Below are 17,256 nucleotides of genomic sequence, written 5' to 3'. Positions count from 1 at the left end.
CAAAAAGGCAGCCGTGTCCATGTCCCATCTGATCTCAGCAGGCCTGCCCTTGTCTGGTCTTGATCTCATCAGGGATCACTGAGCTCTGTGACTGGTCATCCTTTACTGCAGCCCCCTGCCCAGTAACTGGAGCTGACTCAGACTCTTTTTTCAAGAGTTCACACAGAATTTTATTTTGCCAAAGAGGCAAAATAAGACTTCCTGGTGACCAAACAGTTTTTTCGGTTTGTTTCTTCTTGTTTGTGTTACTTTAACCCTTGGAGTTCCAGTCTTAAGCGAGACCTGAAGGCTGGAACTAGCAGTACCTGAACAGAGTGGGCAGAACATGCTCTTCATTGTCACTTGATCTTATTTTTACCCTTGGTGTGCAGACCTTTGTGCTTGTTTTGCTGAATTTCCTTCTCTTTCCAGACATGTTTTTTTAGATGAAGGCCCTCTTGATTTGTGTTTAGGAATCTTTAAGAATTTTTTCTATTAAAAAAGCTTTATGGTTATATATAATAAATCAAAAGATCGGCGTATTCTGATTCTTGACAGAATCATATTGCCGAACTCAAAATGATTTCACAAAAACATTCCAAAATAATTTCCATTTTATGTCTGAAGTTAGTCCGCTGCTAACACAATTCCAGTCAAGCAGCTGTGTCTTAGACTTTCACAGATTTCTCTATCCGGATGTTCAGCAGGGCACGGCACCACATTGGCCCAAAATCAGGATTTATCATCCCCTTTTGCCTTCCATACATTACTTTCTTCAACCCTGTGTTTAGGTTACTCCTGTTCAGTGTGCAGTGTGTGGAGTCTTTTATAACGAGATTTAAGAAGAATGATAGTGGGTCAGTGCAGACCAAAGCCACTGTCATCTGTTTATTTCAAGGTTCTGTTCTTTTTCCTCTAAGAATGTAAGAAAATAAAGCAACTGAGTGTGATACATGGCCACAAATTACTTGCAGCTAGGGAGGGGTTTAAAATGTCATTCCAGGTTAAAGTAACTCTTGGTGATAACTGGCCTCAAGGATCCTGCTATAGTTTCCAGAAGAGCCTGCTTTAAAAAAGTGAAAAAAGATAAACCAAATGTCCTGAAAAATTAATTGAATTGCAGAATAATTGCTATTCTTGGTAAGCAGCATACAGTATCTTCTTATTTCTGCTGGAAATACTAGGCTTGGAATAAAGAGAAACAGAGTCCAAGGACAAAGTGGGTGGAGAGAAATGAGCATGGCAAGAAGAGGAGAGAGAAAACATTGCAAATTATTTTATAAATAGGACAAATACACTGAAAAATTAATGAGGAGATTCTAACACATTTTTACCTTGATGTTCCCTTCTTCCTGAAGCTCAGTTTCTGACTAGGTTTGATCAGGTTTGTGTCGCAAAAAAATGATCTGTGGCTGAACCCCATGTGGGTCTAAGAAAATGAACCCGGCTCTCTAAACGACCTCTGAGCCAGTTCAAATTAAACAGCGAGCAGCTGCACTGCAAATGCATGTAGCAAGAAAGACATGCAACTCTGTCAGCAGCTGTATGAAAAAAAAATCACTTCACTAGTTTGTGGCTTAGGATAGTTATTTTGACCGTGGAACGTGTTCTAAAATTAAATTAGTGTTTTGTTGTCAAGAGTTGCTGGTATACTGAGTCAGCATATTCTGAGTCCTTCCCCTGTTCGTATATGGAAACCCATGAACCTTGTTCAGCCTGTCCGTTTCTGTGGTGCATTTCTCTTTATGTGTTTAATATCTGACAGTGCTGTAGATGGGACGTTTTCAGCTGTGCTTCCTGTGAGTCCTGCTGGTCCTCATCCCCCTAGAGCTCCTGTTTTCTTAACCCAGCTCTAAATTGACGTTGCTTAATGACCCCTTTCATGAATTTTGCCAAAAAGTCAGAGAACTTGAATTCATATATTTACTAGTTATCGCTGTCATGGATACACTGCTACACTTAAAATCTCGTTGTTTTCTTTTCTTCCAGTTTAGCTCTAGCTATCGTTTCCAGAACTTTCCAGTAACAGGTGTAACACTGATTATATTCTTTAATCATGCCTATCTAGCCTGTTTATATCTGCCTTATAATTTATATTGTGGGTACTGGTCCCTGACTAAGAGAGACTGAAATATCCTTCCTTTGAATAACACCCCTCATTCCTTAAATACACCTGGGAAAATCCTGGATGATTTACTGGTTGTAAACTACAGTATGCTACTCCTAGTTCAACCTCAGTGTCAATTATGCTGAAACTGCCTAATAATAGGTACCGTGGTTCTCTTCTTGCATGTTTTTATTCTGAGGTCTGAGTGCCTTCATTAGGTCAATGAGCTGTTAAGATAGGAGGCATTAACATGCTTTTTAGATCTCTGCTCTTTCAACATTAAAGGTTTTAAAAACTGCTGGACCATAAGAAACGGTTACAAATAAGAAGAGGACTTTTGTTCCATCTAGGTCATTTAGTAGCTAGTAGATACTTTATCAATTTTTATGTTATGTTATGTTTTTGAAGAATGGGTGTCCTTCTAATGAGTCTGAACTCATCAGTTAACAGTACACCAATGTACACTCTGGCTCATTGCTTCCTAATTATTGTTCTCTCTTATTTGGAAAGTTGGTTTTCTGAATTAAAAGAATTTGAAACATGGTGGAACATTCTGGTCGTAACAAGTTGCACACCAAATTTTGGTGTCATTTTTTATCTCTGACTTGCCTCTAAACAGTACTTCAACCCACGGAAAGACCTGATGAAATTTCACTGTGAAAAAAATTGCAAATATGCAGTAAATCAGACAAGGAACAAATACTTTTTCCAAGGCACTATATACGTAATAACTAGGGAAAGAAAATCAGAATTTGTAAGTTCTTTCACAAAAAGTGGCCTTATCCCATGAGCTCTGAGGTCCCACGAGGTCACATGCATAATTTTCAAACTCCTTGAAGAGAGCACATATGGTCATGGTTATATACTGTACATGTGTACAAATGAGATCATTTGTGATGGAGTTAAAATTTGTATGTGTTTAAATTGCTAATATGATAAAAATAGAAAATAAATGCAACTATTTTACTTATAATTCAAATAATGCAACTTTGAACAGATTTATAATTTATGATTTGTTTTTATACTGTATTTGAGAACGTCTGGAACCTTAGGGAGAAATGTGGCATGATTTTTTGAAAATTTATAAATCAGCTTTAAATTAATTGGGAAGGTCCTGAAATGGAAAAATTGCATGGGTAGTGTAATTATGTGGCAGTTACAGGAAGTGTTTACACTGATAATAGAAATGTTACGCAGTGTAAGTGGCTGATTTCACAGCTGGTTTGAATTTTACAGGGTGAGTTATAAAGCTTAGGCTCCCATTCACAGTAATCCTGTTCACCCAGCTGTCAGTGCGTAAACTGAGCAGGCAAAATCCTACTCACAAAGTTGGTCTTAAGAGGTTTCCTAATGGGAGCTTTATGAGGTGGTTGTTCAATGTTACATCACTCTGTTTGTGAAACACTGACACTGGTCAAGTCGAATAATAATTATATTCATAAAACATCAGCATTTTGAATCAGTGATTCTTGGGAAGACACAATACCCCCCACGATCTGACAAGGCAGCAAAGGGATCTCTTCACACATCTTTGTTTTTGTTGTTTTGAGATATATTGTATAAGTGAAACAAAGCATTTTAAATTCAATCTCTAGCTACGTCACTTTCTTGAGGAATGTCCAGCATTTTTAAATAAGCGTTTTTAGATTACCGATGTCTTAGTCTAAATCCAGACCTGGGGTTCTATCTGCATAGAGATTGTGAGTGAGTGTTTCCCATGTTTCTTCCAGCTGCTCTAGTTTCCTCCCACAGTCCAAAAACATACTGGCAGGCTAATTCGCTTCTGGGAAAACTGGCCCTGATATGGGTGCTTGTGCGTTTGTGCGTCTGTCTATGTCTCACCCAGGGTGTACCCAGCCTTGCATCTGTTGCTTGCCAGAATAGGCTGCGGCTTCCTCACGACCCTGAACTGCACTGCATGAAGCAGTTAAGAAAATGGATGGGTGGATAATGACAAACATGACTGAACAATAATCAGGAAGCTAAGACTTATCTTTGTTATAGTATAAAGCAATATTAATGAGTGAGATCTCACAGTGAGATTTTTCTGTGGAATAGGAGAGCAGTTAACTATAAAGAAGGGAAAGAAGGGAAAGGCCAAAGGGAGAAGATGAATTAATATATTGTCCCACCTGTTGCTCTCTGCCCCTTCTCTTTTCTCCTCTTTGCAGCCAAGGTGAAGTCCAAGTGTGCGCCCACCTTCTTCGCCTGTGCCAATGGGGTGCACTGCATTATCGGACGTTTCCGCTGCAATGGGTTTGATGACTGTCCGGATGGCAGCGACGAGGAGAACTGCAGTGAGTGTTCTTGGGTGGAGCCCGTTTGTTGAACTAAGAAATGCTCCAATTGCCGCCATTACTCTCTGCCATGGATAGGGGGGGATATCAGGGACCTTGCTATCCAGAAGGAGACCCTAAATGTCTCCATCTCTATCCCTTAATAAAAAATTTCAGTTACTGAATTCTATATTTCTGTGTATAACTCTCTAAATCATTAACCGTTTATGACAGTCCCCACTCTACATCAACATTCCCAGTGTAACTTTCTCAGTCTCAGTCTTTCTCCTAATGTTCCTGATGCCTGTGCCCAGTCGCCCTACATACCCACTGTCTTAATCCAAAAGTCACTTAATCGTTTTTTTCAAATGTGTGATAACCCATGGTAGCATCAACCAGTTCATACAATAGCATTGATGCTACCATGCATTAGATTATGCATTTCTTTTTTCTTCCAAGAAATAGATCACATTGGGGGAAACGGACTATTAACCTTTTGGAACAACTCCTCTTTTCAATCTTGCAGCAGCAAACCCACTTCTGTGCTCCACAGCACGGTTCCACTGCAGGAACGGGCGCTGTGTGGATCGTAGCTTCCTGTGCAATGGTCAGGACAACTGTCAGGACAACAGCGATGAGGAGCACTGCGAGAACACCTCAGGTGAGACCTGCTCACACACTGCCGTCGCGCTCAGGCTGAAACAAAGACACGGACTCTCAGCTGAAACTGGGAAGGCAAAGAGCTGTGGGTTTCAGGAACAGGCTGCCCAGCCAGTTGAAGGTTGAGGATCAAACTGCAGGCAAGAACTGTCAAGACAGACCTTTAGAGTCAATTAGCTACTAAACTAACACTTGATCAAGGTGGACCAAATGGCCTAAAAAAAAGTTTATTTCAAGCATTGTTTAAAATACTTTTATATTGGATGTTAAAGTTTGGCAATGGTAATTAGGGACAAATTATTTGTGTTAACATTTTTAATCTAATCACAGTACTGTATCTGGTAAAAGGACTTTCTTGGAAACTGACAGGATGGCTCAGAAGCCTTCGGGAGCTTCGAACAGACCAGCATCTTAAGCCTCCCAGCTGTCAAAAAGGAATTAAATTAAAATTCAGTATTTCACAAAGGTTTGAGAAACTAGCACTGTTTCTATTCAGTAGAAAGGAGGGTACAGATCATATTAAAAACCCTGTTAACTTACCCAAGACTACCTTGCCTGCTTATCCAATAGTGTAACATTCTCAGGTAAATAGGTCTGATCTATTAGATAGGTCTGATGGACTGTCAAGTCCATTTTATTTGTTTAATTTTCTTTCAACAACTGGAGAATTTCATATATAAAGCACAGCTATTAATAATGTATTCATTATAATATACTATATATGGATGATATGAATATGAAGGATCAGCTGCTCAATGTTTTGTCTTTTATCCAAATAAAAAAGCAGGAAAGCTTTGAGGCAGTACTGTGAGGTTCCAAGCCTAAAAATAAAAGTTAGAACTCATTTTATGAAGTGAAAATCTTCAGTGACCTTGCTGTCACACAAGAGATGAAAGCTCCTGATTCAGGGAATCATTTTTAACTAACAGAAACATATTTTATCATTTGTTTTTCAACCACTGTGAGCTTGTATGGTCTAGTAGAAAACAGCAATTTTGTAAACACGGGGAAGATTTATGTAATACTGATTTTACATCATGATCAGATTGCTCAATAAATGAGCAGTACATTCCTGTCGTATGTAATACCTGCCTGATAAGGCACTCCAATATGGCTGTTCTAGGATATCAGCCCCAGTCAACCCTATGCTGTTTGAAAAGACATTGCTGCTGAAGAGATACCAAAAAGAAAAGTGACCAAATCTTGGTCTGAAAAATATGTCTGGCATCGGTGTAGTTAATCTTGAAATTTGGATTCTTTTCAGGTATTATTAAAAATTCTGAAAGTCACTGAGAGTCAACAAAAATACCTACTTTCAAGGGTAGACAGCTAAAGAAAGAAATGAAGTCCAGGTGCATTGAGGAGAAAAAACAGGAAATATTTCTTCAAACAAGAAGTTTTGTTTGATACACAAGGTGTTTGATACAGACTGCCCTGCCATGCTGTTACAGGTAACACTCTGGGATGCTCTGAGAAAATGTTTGGTGAGATTCTTAAATGAATGATTTGCAAGCATTTTCACCCAAGTATTTTTATTAAGATTTTTCCTGTTTCAGTAATACCCACTTGTAACTTGTACGTTCCTGATATCTGAATTCTAAGATGTTTATCCATTTGTTAGTAATATCAGTTTTGCCTGTGCCACCTACTAATTGTCTTCCGATGTGTCTCAATGGCAGCATAAGGTACAGTATGTAAGCCCTGCGCTGGTAGATACCACACAGCCCATCATGCAACTGCAGTGCCACTTTGAATCATAGTCACTATCAATGTGAATGAGTTCCATCTCCAAAGCCAATCTTTCAGAGCCAGGGCAGCAGAGCACTGCCAGAGTAGGACATCTGGAAGCTTACAGAGAGTTTATATGAGTGGCAAGTGAATTTTTACACTATTTTGTGTATAAAGGAAATGAGGCATATCAAACAATAATATTTCACAATCTACAAGTGCTTGGGGACTATATTACATATTCTGGTGTTTGCAGTTCTTCAGCTTTTGAACCAATTGGTTGAGCCAGTTAAAGTTGTGAGCTGTGGTTACATAATGGAACAGGATTTATAAACCATTTCTCTGTTAGGAAACTGTATTCAAACCTTATTTATTCATAAAAGAAGCTGATGGCTATGAACATACTTTCAATGGACTGTTGTCCAAAATAACAGACCACGAAACATTTCATAATAAATAAAATACAGAATTATATTTAAATAAAAGAATTGACAGAGTCTTCTGTAAGCTCATGCACAGAGCAAGAAGGCTTAGGCCTCATTTTGAAAAGCAATGGAGTTTTAAGGCAACGCTTCTTTTTTCACAAGGATTAAGCTTAAAACAGCAGCATATTTTCAGTGTTTCACGCTCATAAATTGCACGACAGAAAATCCATCGGAGATTGCAGATGTTATCTCATTAAATTTGACTTGTGCTTCTGGAATGCCTAGAACTCAAAGAATCGATTTGAACATGCACCCTTCAGTTTCACTGTGTTTGAAGTGTGTGTGGCAATGCAGAAGGTTAATCAGAAGCAGATCGAAAATGTTATTTATACATACACTCTTTCAATCTGTGCAGCTCTAACTGCCATGTAGCTGCTGGCAGTGCCTGAGAACATTAGCCTTTGGTTTGTGTTCCAAATGCTACTCTCTTGAGAGCAGGCCAACTCTTTGAGCTCTGTGATGTCCCTATAGATCTAACCCACACTGTAGCCATGGAGACTGTGGTCAAATGGTATCCTGCTGTTAACAACTTCAAAGAAATTCCTCTCTGGACAAAAGGCCTACTGTTTTGAGTTCCCTGTGCAGTTTTGCCACATTAAGAACCTCACTAGAGAAGGAACCACTGGACAGAAAACAAAATGTAACAATTTTCTAAAAATCTCATTTAAATCTAATTTTAAAGGATTCTCCAAATATAGGAGATTGGAATCTCACTTTTGTGGTATACAATAGCACCCAGATATGCTTTTGTCTGTGCTTCTGACTAGAAGTGTAAAATCCAAAAATTAATTACCCTAGTAGGAATGAAATTTCTTGGATTATCTTTGTTGGAAAAATACAGCCTGCACATAGTACAGTACAGTAGCTACCCTGGAAGAATAGAGATGTCATAAATGAATGAACAGATGCTCTTTTCTGAATAAACTGCAGATAAGCTCTCTTCTTGGTAAAACCAAAGGACTAATAACACAGAGGAGAACAAGTATTGTCAGGTAAACGGCTGTCACTTTTAAACATCCCAGAAATTTAATTTGAGCACAGCTTCAGAGGAACAGGAGGGGAAGCGAGAGAGATTGGAACGAGACAGTCTCCCAGGACTGCCAGAGGAATTGCAGGCTTGATAAGGGAAAGTAATTGGAAGTTGGCTACAGAGATCTGAGGGCCATGTACAGTACACATTGGAGGAAGTGCCAGTGCCACTGAAAATAAATGTAGGACATGTTTAGGAAGAGGAAGAGAAAGGAAAGCAGAGGAAGAAATATTGATGGGTGATCCCTGCCCTGTTATCTGCCTGGGGCATTTATTCAATAATCACTATTCTTTTAGTCATTGGTCTAAAAAAGCCCTTGGTCTTTGTCATTCCATAAAGAGCAAATCAAACTATGGATCAATCAGAAACTTTCAGCACATGTACCATCCAAGACTCAAACTGTGTTCACCTGCCAGGACTGAAAACAAGAAACCTAACTGGTGTTTATGTGATGTATATGCAATACAACACTGGATAGTAATCCTTACTTCATTTTGCAATTAATAAAGTAAATTTACTTTAAAGCAAGTAGTAAAGAAAGTTTACTGATTTCGTCCCTATTCCTCAGGTTGATTATGTCTGTGGATATACTAATATTAATTTCCTTTAAAAAGGTTAATGAATAGTTATCTGTGCTTTCCTGTGTTGGGGTTGGGAAATAAGAGAGTCCATGATGACCACTGGCAGCCAGGAAGGCACCAGAAGATTGGAAGGACAATTGGTTTTTGTAGTCCAAACAATATTTCAAATATGTAAAAAAATAAAAGAAAAAACTTACACTGATATAGGAATTAACAGTACTTTGGGGGAAACAGTTTAAACGGTATGCTGTTCTGGGCTTTTATCTTATCTTACAATTGTCTTTTTCCCTCTGTGCTGCTGCATCTCTACACCAGACTTCCTCTCCACTGAAGCCAGGGACCCAGCTTACTGGGTAGCTGCTTACTTATTCTCTCTAAGCAACTGTTTTTGTCCATATAGCTGTGTGGACATTAGAATAGAATTGTTTCTTTATACAAGGTGTATTTCAGACAAGATGGCCTTGTCTAGACCACATTTCCCACAGAGCTGCTTCTGGGTTCACCCCTCCTAACTGGTCAGGCGGCTGAACTGCTGCCCTGAGCTACCGGATCAGTTGTAAGAAGTCAATTGGTCAGGTGATTGTTTAAAACAGGACGTGGAGGCTTTCTGGGTCAGTCAGTTCGTGATATGTGCTGCCTGGGTGACAGAAAGCAGTCCGACCGTGGAATTGTGGACCCGACGAATGTGTGAGTTTTGTGAAATTGAAACTGTGAGTTTTGAGTATAATGGATTTTGAAAAAGGGAAAGACTTCTATTCTTAGGAGAGTATTCTGTGAAGACTCTCAGGAAGAGATTTGTGGTGAAGAGTCGTTTCGTTTTGAGGCTGGTAAACGGCTTAGCCCTGCAGCATTATAGTTGGGTACTTGAAGAAATCTAGTCGGAGCTCGAGAAGGAGTTAGGCTTTTGTTTGGTGTGTTTTTAGGTTTCCCTCGTTATAAATAAAAGAGCACTGTTTTTTTAACCTCACGGCAGTATGTGTGGTCTGTTGTGCTGGATCTGCCTATTTAATAGATCCCATTACGCATGCCCAGGGGTGTGTCACAAAGGGTGACGGTTTTAATCAATCTGATCTTGGGATCCAACACATTACACATAGCAAAACAAATCACTAATCGTCTAATAATGGCGTGAAAGTGAAGATAATTCCATCTCGGTGTGTTTAGAGGCAGATGTGAAAGGTTTTCTGACACACACGAGACTCTCCAAGGAGCTTTGATTACAGTTGGTGACTGAAGTCAAGCATTTCAATTATAGCTCTCTCCGGCTCTTCAAAATCAAGATAATCCTGAGGGACAGTGCCTTCTGGAGTGGAGAGGGGAATGGAGGTTCTTGTAATTACATGTCACAGCAGGCCCTTTCCCCCTCCTTTTAGAGCAGACCCCTCTATTTCTAGTTTTAAGGAAGGTTGATCAGCATCCAATCTGTCGTGCAAATGTCACCCGTTGAGTCATTCAGCGCTTCAGGAATTGCAAAACTCACTTTAATAATTTATGAAGCGGCTAACGAGGATTTGATTGTTTTCACTCAGTGTGTGCAGCTATTTTAAGAACTGCTTTTGGCCCAGTCCAAAGCAATTTAGAACACTCTGTGAAGAATATTAGAATTTCATATTGCACTAAGAGCTTAATTATGGGAAATGCTGCTTTGCATTGCTGTAGTTCCTGAGTCAATTTATACAGAAGAGGCACCTTCAGTATAGATTGAAGAGAAAGCATTCGGTATTATAGGTTCATTTTTTCTTACATCTTTGACTAATTCCTGCCTACAGTATAAAAATATTAAGAGTGTTATGAAAATACTGGGCTTAGTTCTCTATCAGTAATGGTATGTTTACAGTAGAGAGTTACATTTAGCTAATGTCAGCTTTTTCACTTGTATTTCCCAGCTCAAAGCATTAGCCAGTGCCGTAATGAGCTGTCATTTCTTATTATAGAAAAAGTATGTTTTTATGTGATTCCCTCTTTGTCCTTTCTGCTTCTGTTGTGCTCCCACTTATGGGCCCAGATGCTCAAAATTCTTTAGAAGATGAAGAGTTGCACTATGTTGATGAATGTTTTCTCTGAATTTCACCAGGCCAGGTTGTCAACTTATCATACAGAAATAATGCAGTTTTGCCCTCTAGGGTACAGAGATAGAAGGAAGGGTCTAGTTAACCTATTTAAAACGGGAATATGAAGGGGAAACTAATGACACCCACAAGCTATAGGACCCTATGGGAAAGGTACTCTGTCATTATTTTATTTACTACAGTACATGGTCCAGATTTCATGAGGTTGACACACGCTGGCTTCAAGCATAGATTCATCATGAGATGGCACACAAAGGGCTCAATGCCAGGAGGATTCGTTTCAGCCGTCCTTTGCTCTTTTGGAAACAGTGACCCCTATTTCGTGGGTGACATCGTTCAAGGACACAGCACTCGATCAGACTTGAGTTGCCTGTGAGCTCCTGCACGGATTGTAGTGTCAAAGGACGAGGGGCTGAATGAGTGGGCAGGTCGAAGGAGCCTGTCTGGGCACAGGAGTCGTTGCTGATCCAAGAGGTAAAGATACATTCAGAGGGTGTCTAAGTGTTTATTTAGTAATAATAAAACTGCTGATTCAAAACGTAACAGTAAAAGTATCTGCTTGAAATGCAAGCTGGGCTCTGCAGTCTAGACATTACTGATTCAGATCTGGGCAATTTCATACTCTGACTGTCAGCAAGATTCCCTAGTCAGCTACAAAGTAGCATCCACTCAGTCTGACTGTAGGAGTGCTCTCTGTGCAGGTCCCAACCAGCAGGGACCACTAAAAGAACACTATAATACAAAATCAGCAGAAAGGCCAAATTCAGAGGTCGGATAGGCAATCCAAAAGAAATAAAACACAAGAAGCAGGGGAAATGAAGCTTGGAGCAACCAGGAGAAAATGAGAGGAAAACAAGACCATGAAGATACGCAAGGCCTGAAACAGAAGAGGAGTACAAAATAAGAAGCAAGATTCTGTACTAAGGTCAGGAAAAACCAAGTTAGTAAGGTCAAGAGCTTAAACCAGAGGTATACAAGACTGAGCTCTAAAGGGAATAAGACCACAGTTTATATAGAGCTGAGGAAGGGAGGCGTGGAGCCTTAGATACACTGGTAAGTCCGTGACTGGCTAAACCTTAATACAGCCATCTGCGTGGTCTGTGCCTCTGCTGCGCAGCTCTTCCAGCAGCCAGTGCTGGAGGTGCCCTCTGGTGGTGAGGAGGTGGAACTGTATCACTGACCAGCACTTGTGAGTTTACAGTTATCAAGGAGCTCTGCATCTCCTGTGGGTTCATTATTACCTTATCTTTGTCATTGGTGCTGTGGGCTTGCTGTCAAAGTAGAGGCAGGTTGCCAGACAGTGTTAATCTCAGAGAATATGTGTGTTGTCATCATTCAGCCCATCCAAATGTGGGTTGTAGGCAAGCCAAAGATGATTTACAGTAAAGTTGTCAATAGGAGGCTGGGATTAAATTGATAATGTCATGAAAATACAGCATTTTAAAAACTTGAAAAGGTGCATGAAATGATGGGATGGAAGGAGTTCAAGTAGGTGGCTGTGTCAGCATGCACTGGCTGCAAAGGCACAGGTAACTGACACACCTCAAGAAGCTCCATGGCCGAAACATTGCATCTCTCTTCTTTTCCTTTTAGCATTGAATAAACCTTTACTTGTTCCTTTGAAATGATCGGATTATTCAATTATTTTTAATTTCTTTCTATTTAAAATTAGATTTTGCAGATTAGAATGAATGAGATGATTATCACTTAAAACATAAGCAAGAAACAAGACAAACTGAATCACCTGGATTCATTGGTCTAGATGCTCTTTTCTATATCACTGCAATCTTTAGGAACAGTTCATCGGGTGTGTGAATATATTATGAGGCTACATGGCCTTACTGTTAGTTCCTTTACATACTGAAATCCCTTAGGGAGTGAATATTGTTTCAAAATAGTCTTTCTGCTGGCAGCTGTAATGAAATATGTATATATTAAAGTAATAGTAAAAATGTATTCTATCTCCAAATCAAAATATGGATAACATCCTAAATTCAATAATGAAAACAGAGAAAGTGGGTCTTGTGGTTTCTTGGTTTCCCTGGCAACATGATGGAGCAGTGAGCAGTCAAACAAATGTTTATTTTCAACAGTGATTTACAGAGTAATTCATATACTTCTACTTACATATTATTTACATATACTGTGTACTTCTGCTTGCATATTGTTTACCAAGACTGAGTCTCTGAGTACAAGTCATCTACTGTTTCATCTACCTAGGTAAGGAACTAGGTATGGTCAACCCTACACCTTTGTTAAAAGGTGATCGTCATGGACCAGCCCTATCTTATTGTTTCCTTGTCGTGACTCCAGCGGTCTCTATCTAGTTTACTTCCCCCTTCAAGGGAAGAGATTCATTATGTGTGGCTAGGGCTGGTGAAATCCTGCTTTCCTCTTTCTGGCTCACCACAACTGACCTCTTTGCAAACTGCATAGCTCTTGAGTAAAAGCAAAGCCAAGGAGGCCTGATGGAGCAGTTTAACTCAAGCCACCAATGTCCTCATTGTTTCCTGGCCTGCACTGGATAAATATACTGAATGTTAAACTCAATGTGTTATAATCGATACTGGTATATCCAGTATTCTGAAGTAGTTCAGGTGGGTAATGCATCAGCATGCCTGGGCTACAAAGGAACAAGTAATAGGTTTATTCTAGGAGACCGCTTCAGAGAACACGTTAGGGCTGTGAAGATTCAAGCCCATAGTTTCTCATCTCATCTCTGACGGCCACCATCACACTGATCTCTCTGTCTGCGTTCTCAAAGAAGGGTTTCTTCACTCCCATAACAGAAAGACATCAGAAACAAAAATTATCCTGAAACTTGGTTCACACTTTACCCTTCTCTCACTGACAGACTTGTTTTCGTGTCATCTTCTCTATTCTCATGCAGGTTTCGACTTCACCCCTCTCTTCACCTATCTCCACTTCGCACCACCTGAGTGGCCTCTCCACCCTCCTCCACTCTCACAGCTTTTCTTCTCCTGTGCTATTTAATCTTTGCTGACTGCCCTATCTTTCTCACACCCGAAGAAGACTTCACAGCCGAAACATTGTGATTTCTTTCTTCTCTTTTCAGCATGGAATAAACGTCTATTACTTGTTCCTATCTAGTATTCTGCCAGCATATAACTATATACACAGTATATAAAAAGGAACAGAGGAGTATTTGTTTGAAGAGACTTACTACTCAGAGTAGTGGTATTTTTTAAAAACAAGCAGTCATTATGAGTTCCACAGTGAATATTAGTTTGCCCTTGTCGCCTAGTCGCCTGATAACTTTGACTATAAGCACAATGCAGAATTAGAAATTTGCCTTTCTGATTATAGGAATTAATGGGTATTATCTGCTTAATAACTTTAAGATTAATCAAAAAATCCATTGTATTTCATTTAAATTAATTCATATTGTAACTTTTAGCTATTTTCTTGTAATCACAATATACTGTATAATAAGGGCTATGGAAGTGTAATAATAAATTAAGAAAATAACTTAAATAACAAAAAATAACTAAAGATTTTAAACATGTGAAGCTGAAAAAATGATAAAGAAGATATTGAAAACAATGAAAATGGTCCCACACAAGTTAGCCTAATCAATATTTGTTTATACATACTGTATACCTTGTGTTTAGGAGAAATTTAAAATCCTGCCCTGCCTTGAAATGTTTTAGAACTTGTTTGGACATATGGTGGGTGACATTGGGATCTCTCCAAGAGAGCTATTTTAAGAACTGCTTTGCGTTGATCTGAAATAAATGAACATCTTCCGCTAGGAAGATCACAAGTTATTGAGATGAACAACAGCTTTTAGTATGGAATGTAGCATTATTTTGCAGCAAATGTCTAATTCCAAATTACACCAAATTAAGGGAGGCTACAGAGTTATACCTGCTCTACCTCTTGTGGAAAAACATTTTGCTATTTCCCTAGATAAATTAATATAATAATTGTCCTGAACAATTGTGTTGCTTTTTTTGAATATTCCGTTTTTCTTTCCAAAGGATCCGAAAGCACCTTACTTAAAGGAAGTGACCCACCTTAATCACTGAAATGCCGCTCCCACCAGGATGGCAGGTTGCACCAGTTTAAATTAACAACAGATCACAAGGAGATGATCATACAAACTCCACAAAGATAGCAGCCCAGGAGTTGAACCCAGGGCTCAGAGCTGCGTACTTTATGTGCTACCCAAATAAAGCCAATTTATATTATAAATCTTTCTAATACAGAAAAATTCCTGTATTTTTTTTAGTTCCGTGCCTGTGCAGTGCAGAGTGAAAACGATGTTCATAATTTACACTGAGTGGATCCTTAATGACAGTAAAGAGAATAATTGCCAACAGGCTTTTTCGCCTCTAAATTCACCCACCCCACAATATACAGTAACTTGTCACGCACAATTCTAATTTAAGCAGTATTTCTCAAATCTGTCCATTCCCTCTCCACCACTACACATTCTAAATGTATCCCCCACCTAATCATCCATTTCAATATGAACATTCTGTACATCACTTTCTTCTTCTAATATTTCCTTGTTTATTTGTAAAGACAATGCAAGAGTAACTAGTACTGATCTAAATTATTCCTGGCAGTGTTATTTATTGGTAATAAGAGTAGTGTACATCAATATTTTTCCTTGTTTACAGTTTTACATTTGTAAGCAAAATGACTCAATTCTCTTTTGCTGCAGTAATCAAACCGGATTTCAATTTTTTGTTGTTACGTGACCCTGTTTGAGATGCGCATACAATAATATTTTTTATGAAAGACATCTGACTGAATTGGAGACATATATTTTTGTTATGGACATATTTTCTTTTATGCAGAATATTTTCTGCGCATATCTTAAGCTGAAAGACCCACACCCCTTCTATTAATTGGCAATGTGTTAGTGACCATCTACTGCTCATCTACTATCATGTCAGTACACCATTCCATATACTAGCAACCTAGTGGTCTCCCATCCTCAAATTAATCCAAGCCAGCCTTGTGTAGCTTCTAATTTCTGACGAAAACAGTTTAGAAGGTGATGAAACTAGATGGCAACTACCTGTCCATTCCTGGTTAAACTGTACAACACTAACTGTGTACTGTATGGATTTCCAAAATCTTTTAAACTTCAGACTTTATGACCACTGCCCTAAAATATTAAAATGCAGGATATGAAAACTTAAATTTTGAAATACAATTAAAAGTAAGGTTTACTTCTCTTAAGCAAAACTTGACTGTCCAGTCACACTGTAAGTAATTTTAAAATCAATATTGAAATCAAATCTGAAATCACACAATCAATTTATCTGTTGTCACATTTTTAAAAAGTGCAGAGCATCTCACACCCTCTGGGTAGGCACTGTTGCAGAACCTGGAAGTCTTGGTCTTGACAGACCTGAGCCAAATAGCAGAGGGGAGAGAAGTAGACAGAGGTTGGGCAGGATAGGAAGGATCAGAGAGGATCTTAAGAGCTTTGCATTCTGTTCTAGAGAAATAGAGTCCACAGAGGGAAGCTGGCATCCAACAGGTTTGGAGGCTATATATATTACTCTTCTCTGATTCGTGGACAGAAGTGTCACCATACCACACAGCAATGGTGAAGGTCAAGACACGACCAGTGACACATCTGTAGAAGAGGGTAATTGGTTCCTGTGACACTCCAAACTTCTTTAAGTGTCTCAGAACAGCCTCTGGCGGGCTTTCTTGACCCTAATGGATGGGTTGATGTATAGTGGTGAGAGTGCTCCGTTATTTTGCCTAAAGTCCATCACAGGTTCTTTTGTGTTACTGACAATTAGTTCCAGGTTGTTCAGGCTACACCATTCAACTAATTCAGCTACTTCATTCCTGTATGCTGACTCGTCGTTGTTTGTGATGAGCCCTATGAGAGATGTATCATCAGTGAACTTGGAACTTTTTGACTGAATCTGAATGTAGTCATTTGTGTTCAGAGAGTAAAAGAGAGGTGATGAGACAGAACCCTGAAGAGCCGCTGTGCTCAGGGTGAGAGACTTAGAGATGATGTCCTTCGGCTTCACCAGGTGCTTCCTATTAGAAATAACATAGTCTGATTGATACCCATCTCTGCTAGCGTATCAAAAAGCTTGGTAGGGATGATTGTGCTTAAAGCAGAACTATAATCAATAAAAAGGATCTGGGCATTTGTGCTGGGTGTTTCCAGATATTGAAATATATCATGCAGCCCCAGGAGACTGCATCATTCACTGACCAGTTTGCTCTATAGACAAACTGGCATTGGTCCAAGTGCATTATAGTCAGGAAACTGGCAATGAATCACTTGAAAATGATCATGGTAACAGACCTCAGGGCTACTGGTCTATAATCATTGA

The 17,256-nt window shown here is 39.2% G+C and overlaps 1 protein-coding gene across 3 annotated transcripts in view; it reads left to right on the top strand.

Annotated features, from left to right (window-relative positions):
- Positions 1–17,256, top strand: part of ldlrad3 (low density lipoprotein receptor class A domain containing 3) — a 79,761-nt gene that overhangs the window by 37,127 nt on the left and 25,378 nt on the right. For 2 of the 3 annotated variants that reach the window (XM_015338392.2, XM_069181532.1), the window contains exons 3-4: positions 4,258–4,383; positions 4,889–5,023. In XM_015338392.2, coding sequence (XP_015193878.2) covers positions 4,258–4,383; positions 4,889–5,023 — 261 coding nt within the window. The remainder of the gene's footprint in view (positions 1–4,257; positions 4,384–4,888; positions 5,024–17,256) is intronic. The other variant, XM_069181533.1, reaches the window with a different exon arrangement.

Source organism: Lepisosteus oculatus, chromosome 21 (assembly GCF_040954835.1).
Source record: "Lepisosteus oculatus isolate fLepOcu1 chromosome 21, fLepOcu1.hap2, whole genome shotgun sequence".
Classification (NCBI taxonomy): domain Eukaryota; kingdom Metazoa; phylum Chordata; class Actinopteri; order Semionotiformes; family Lepisosteidae; genus Lepisosteus; species Lepisosteus oculatus.
The sequence above is the reverse complement of the archived record's forward strand: the minus strand, read 5'-3'. Positions and strand labels throughout refer to the sequence as shown.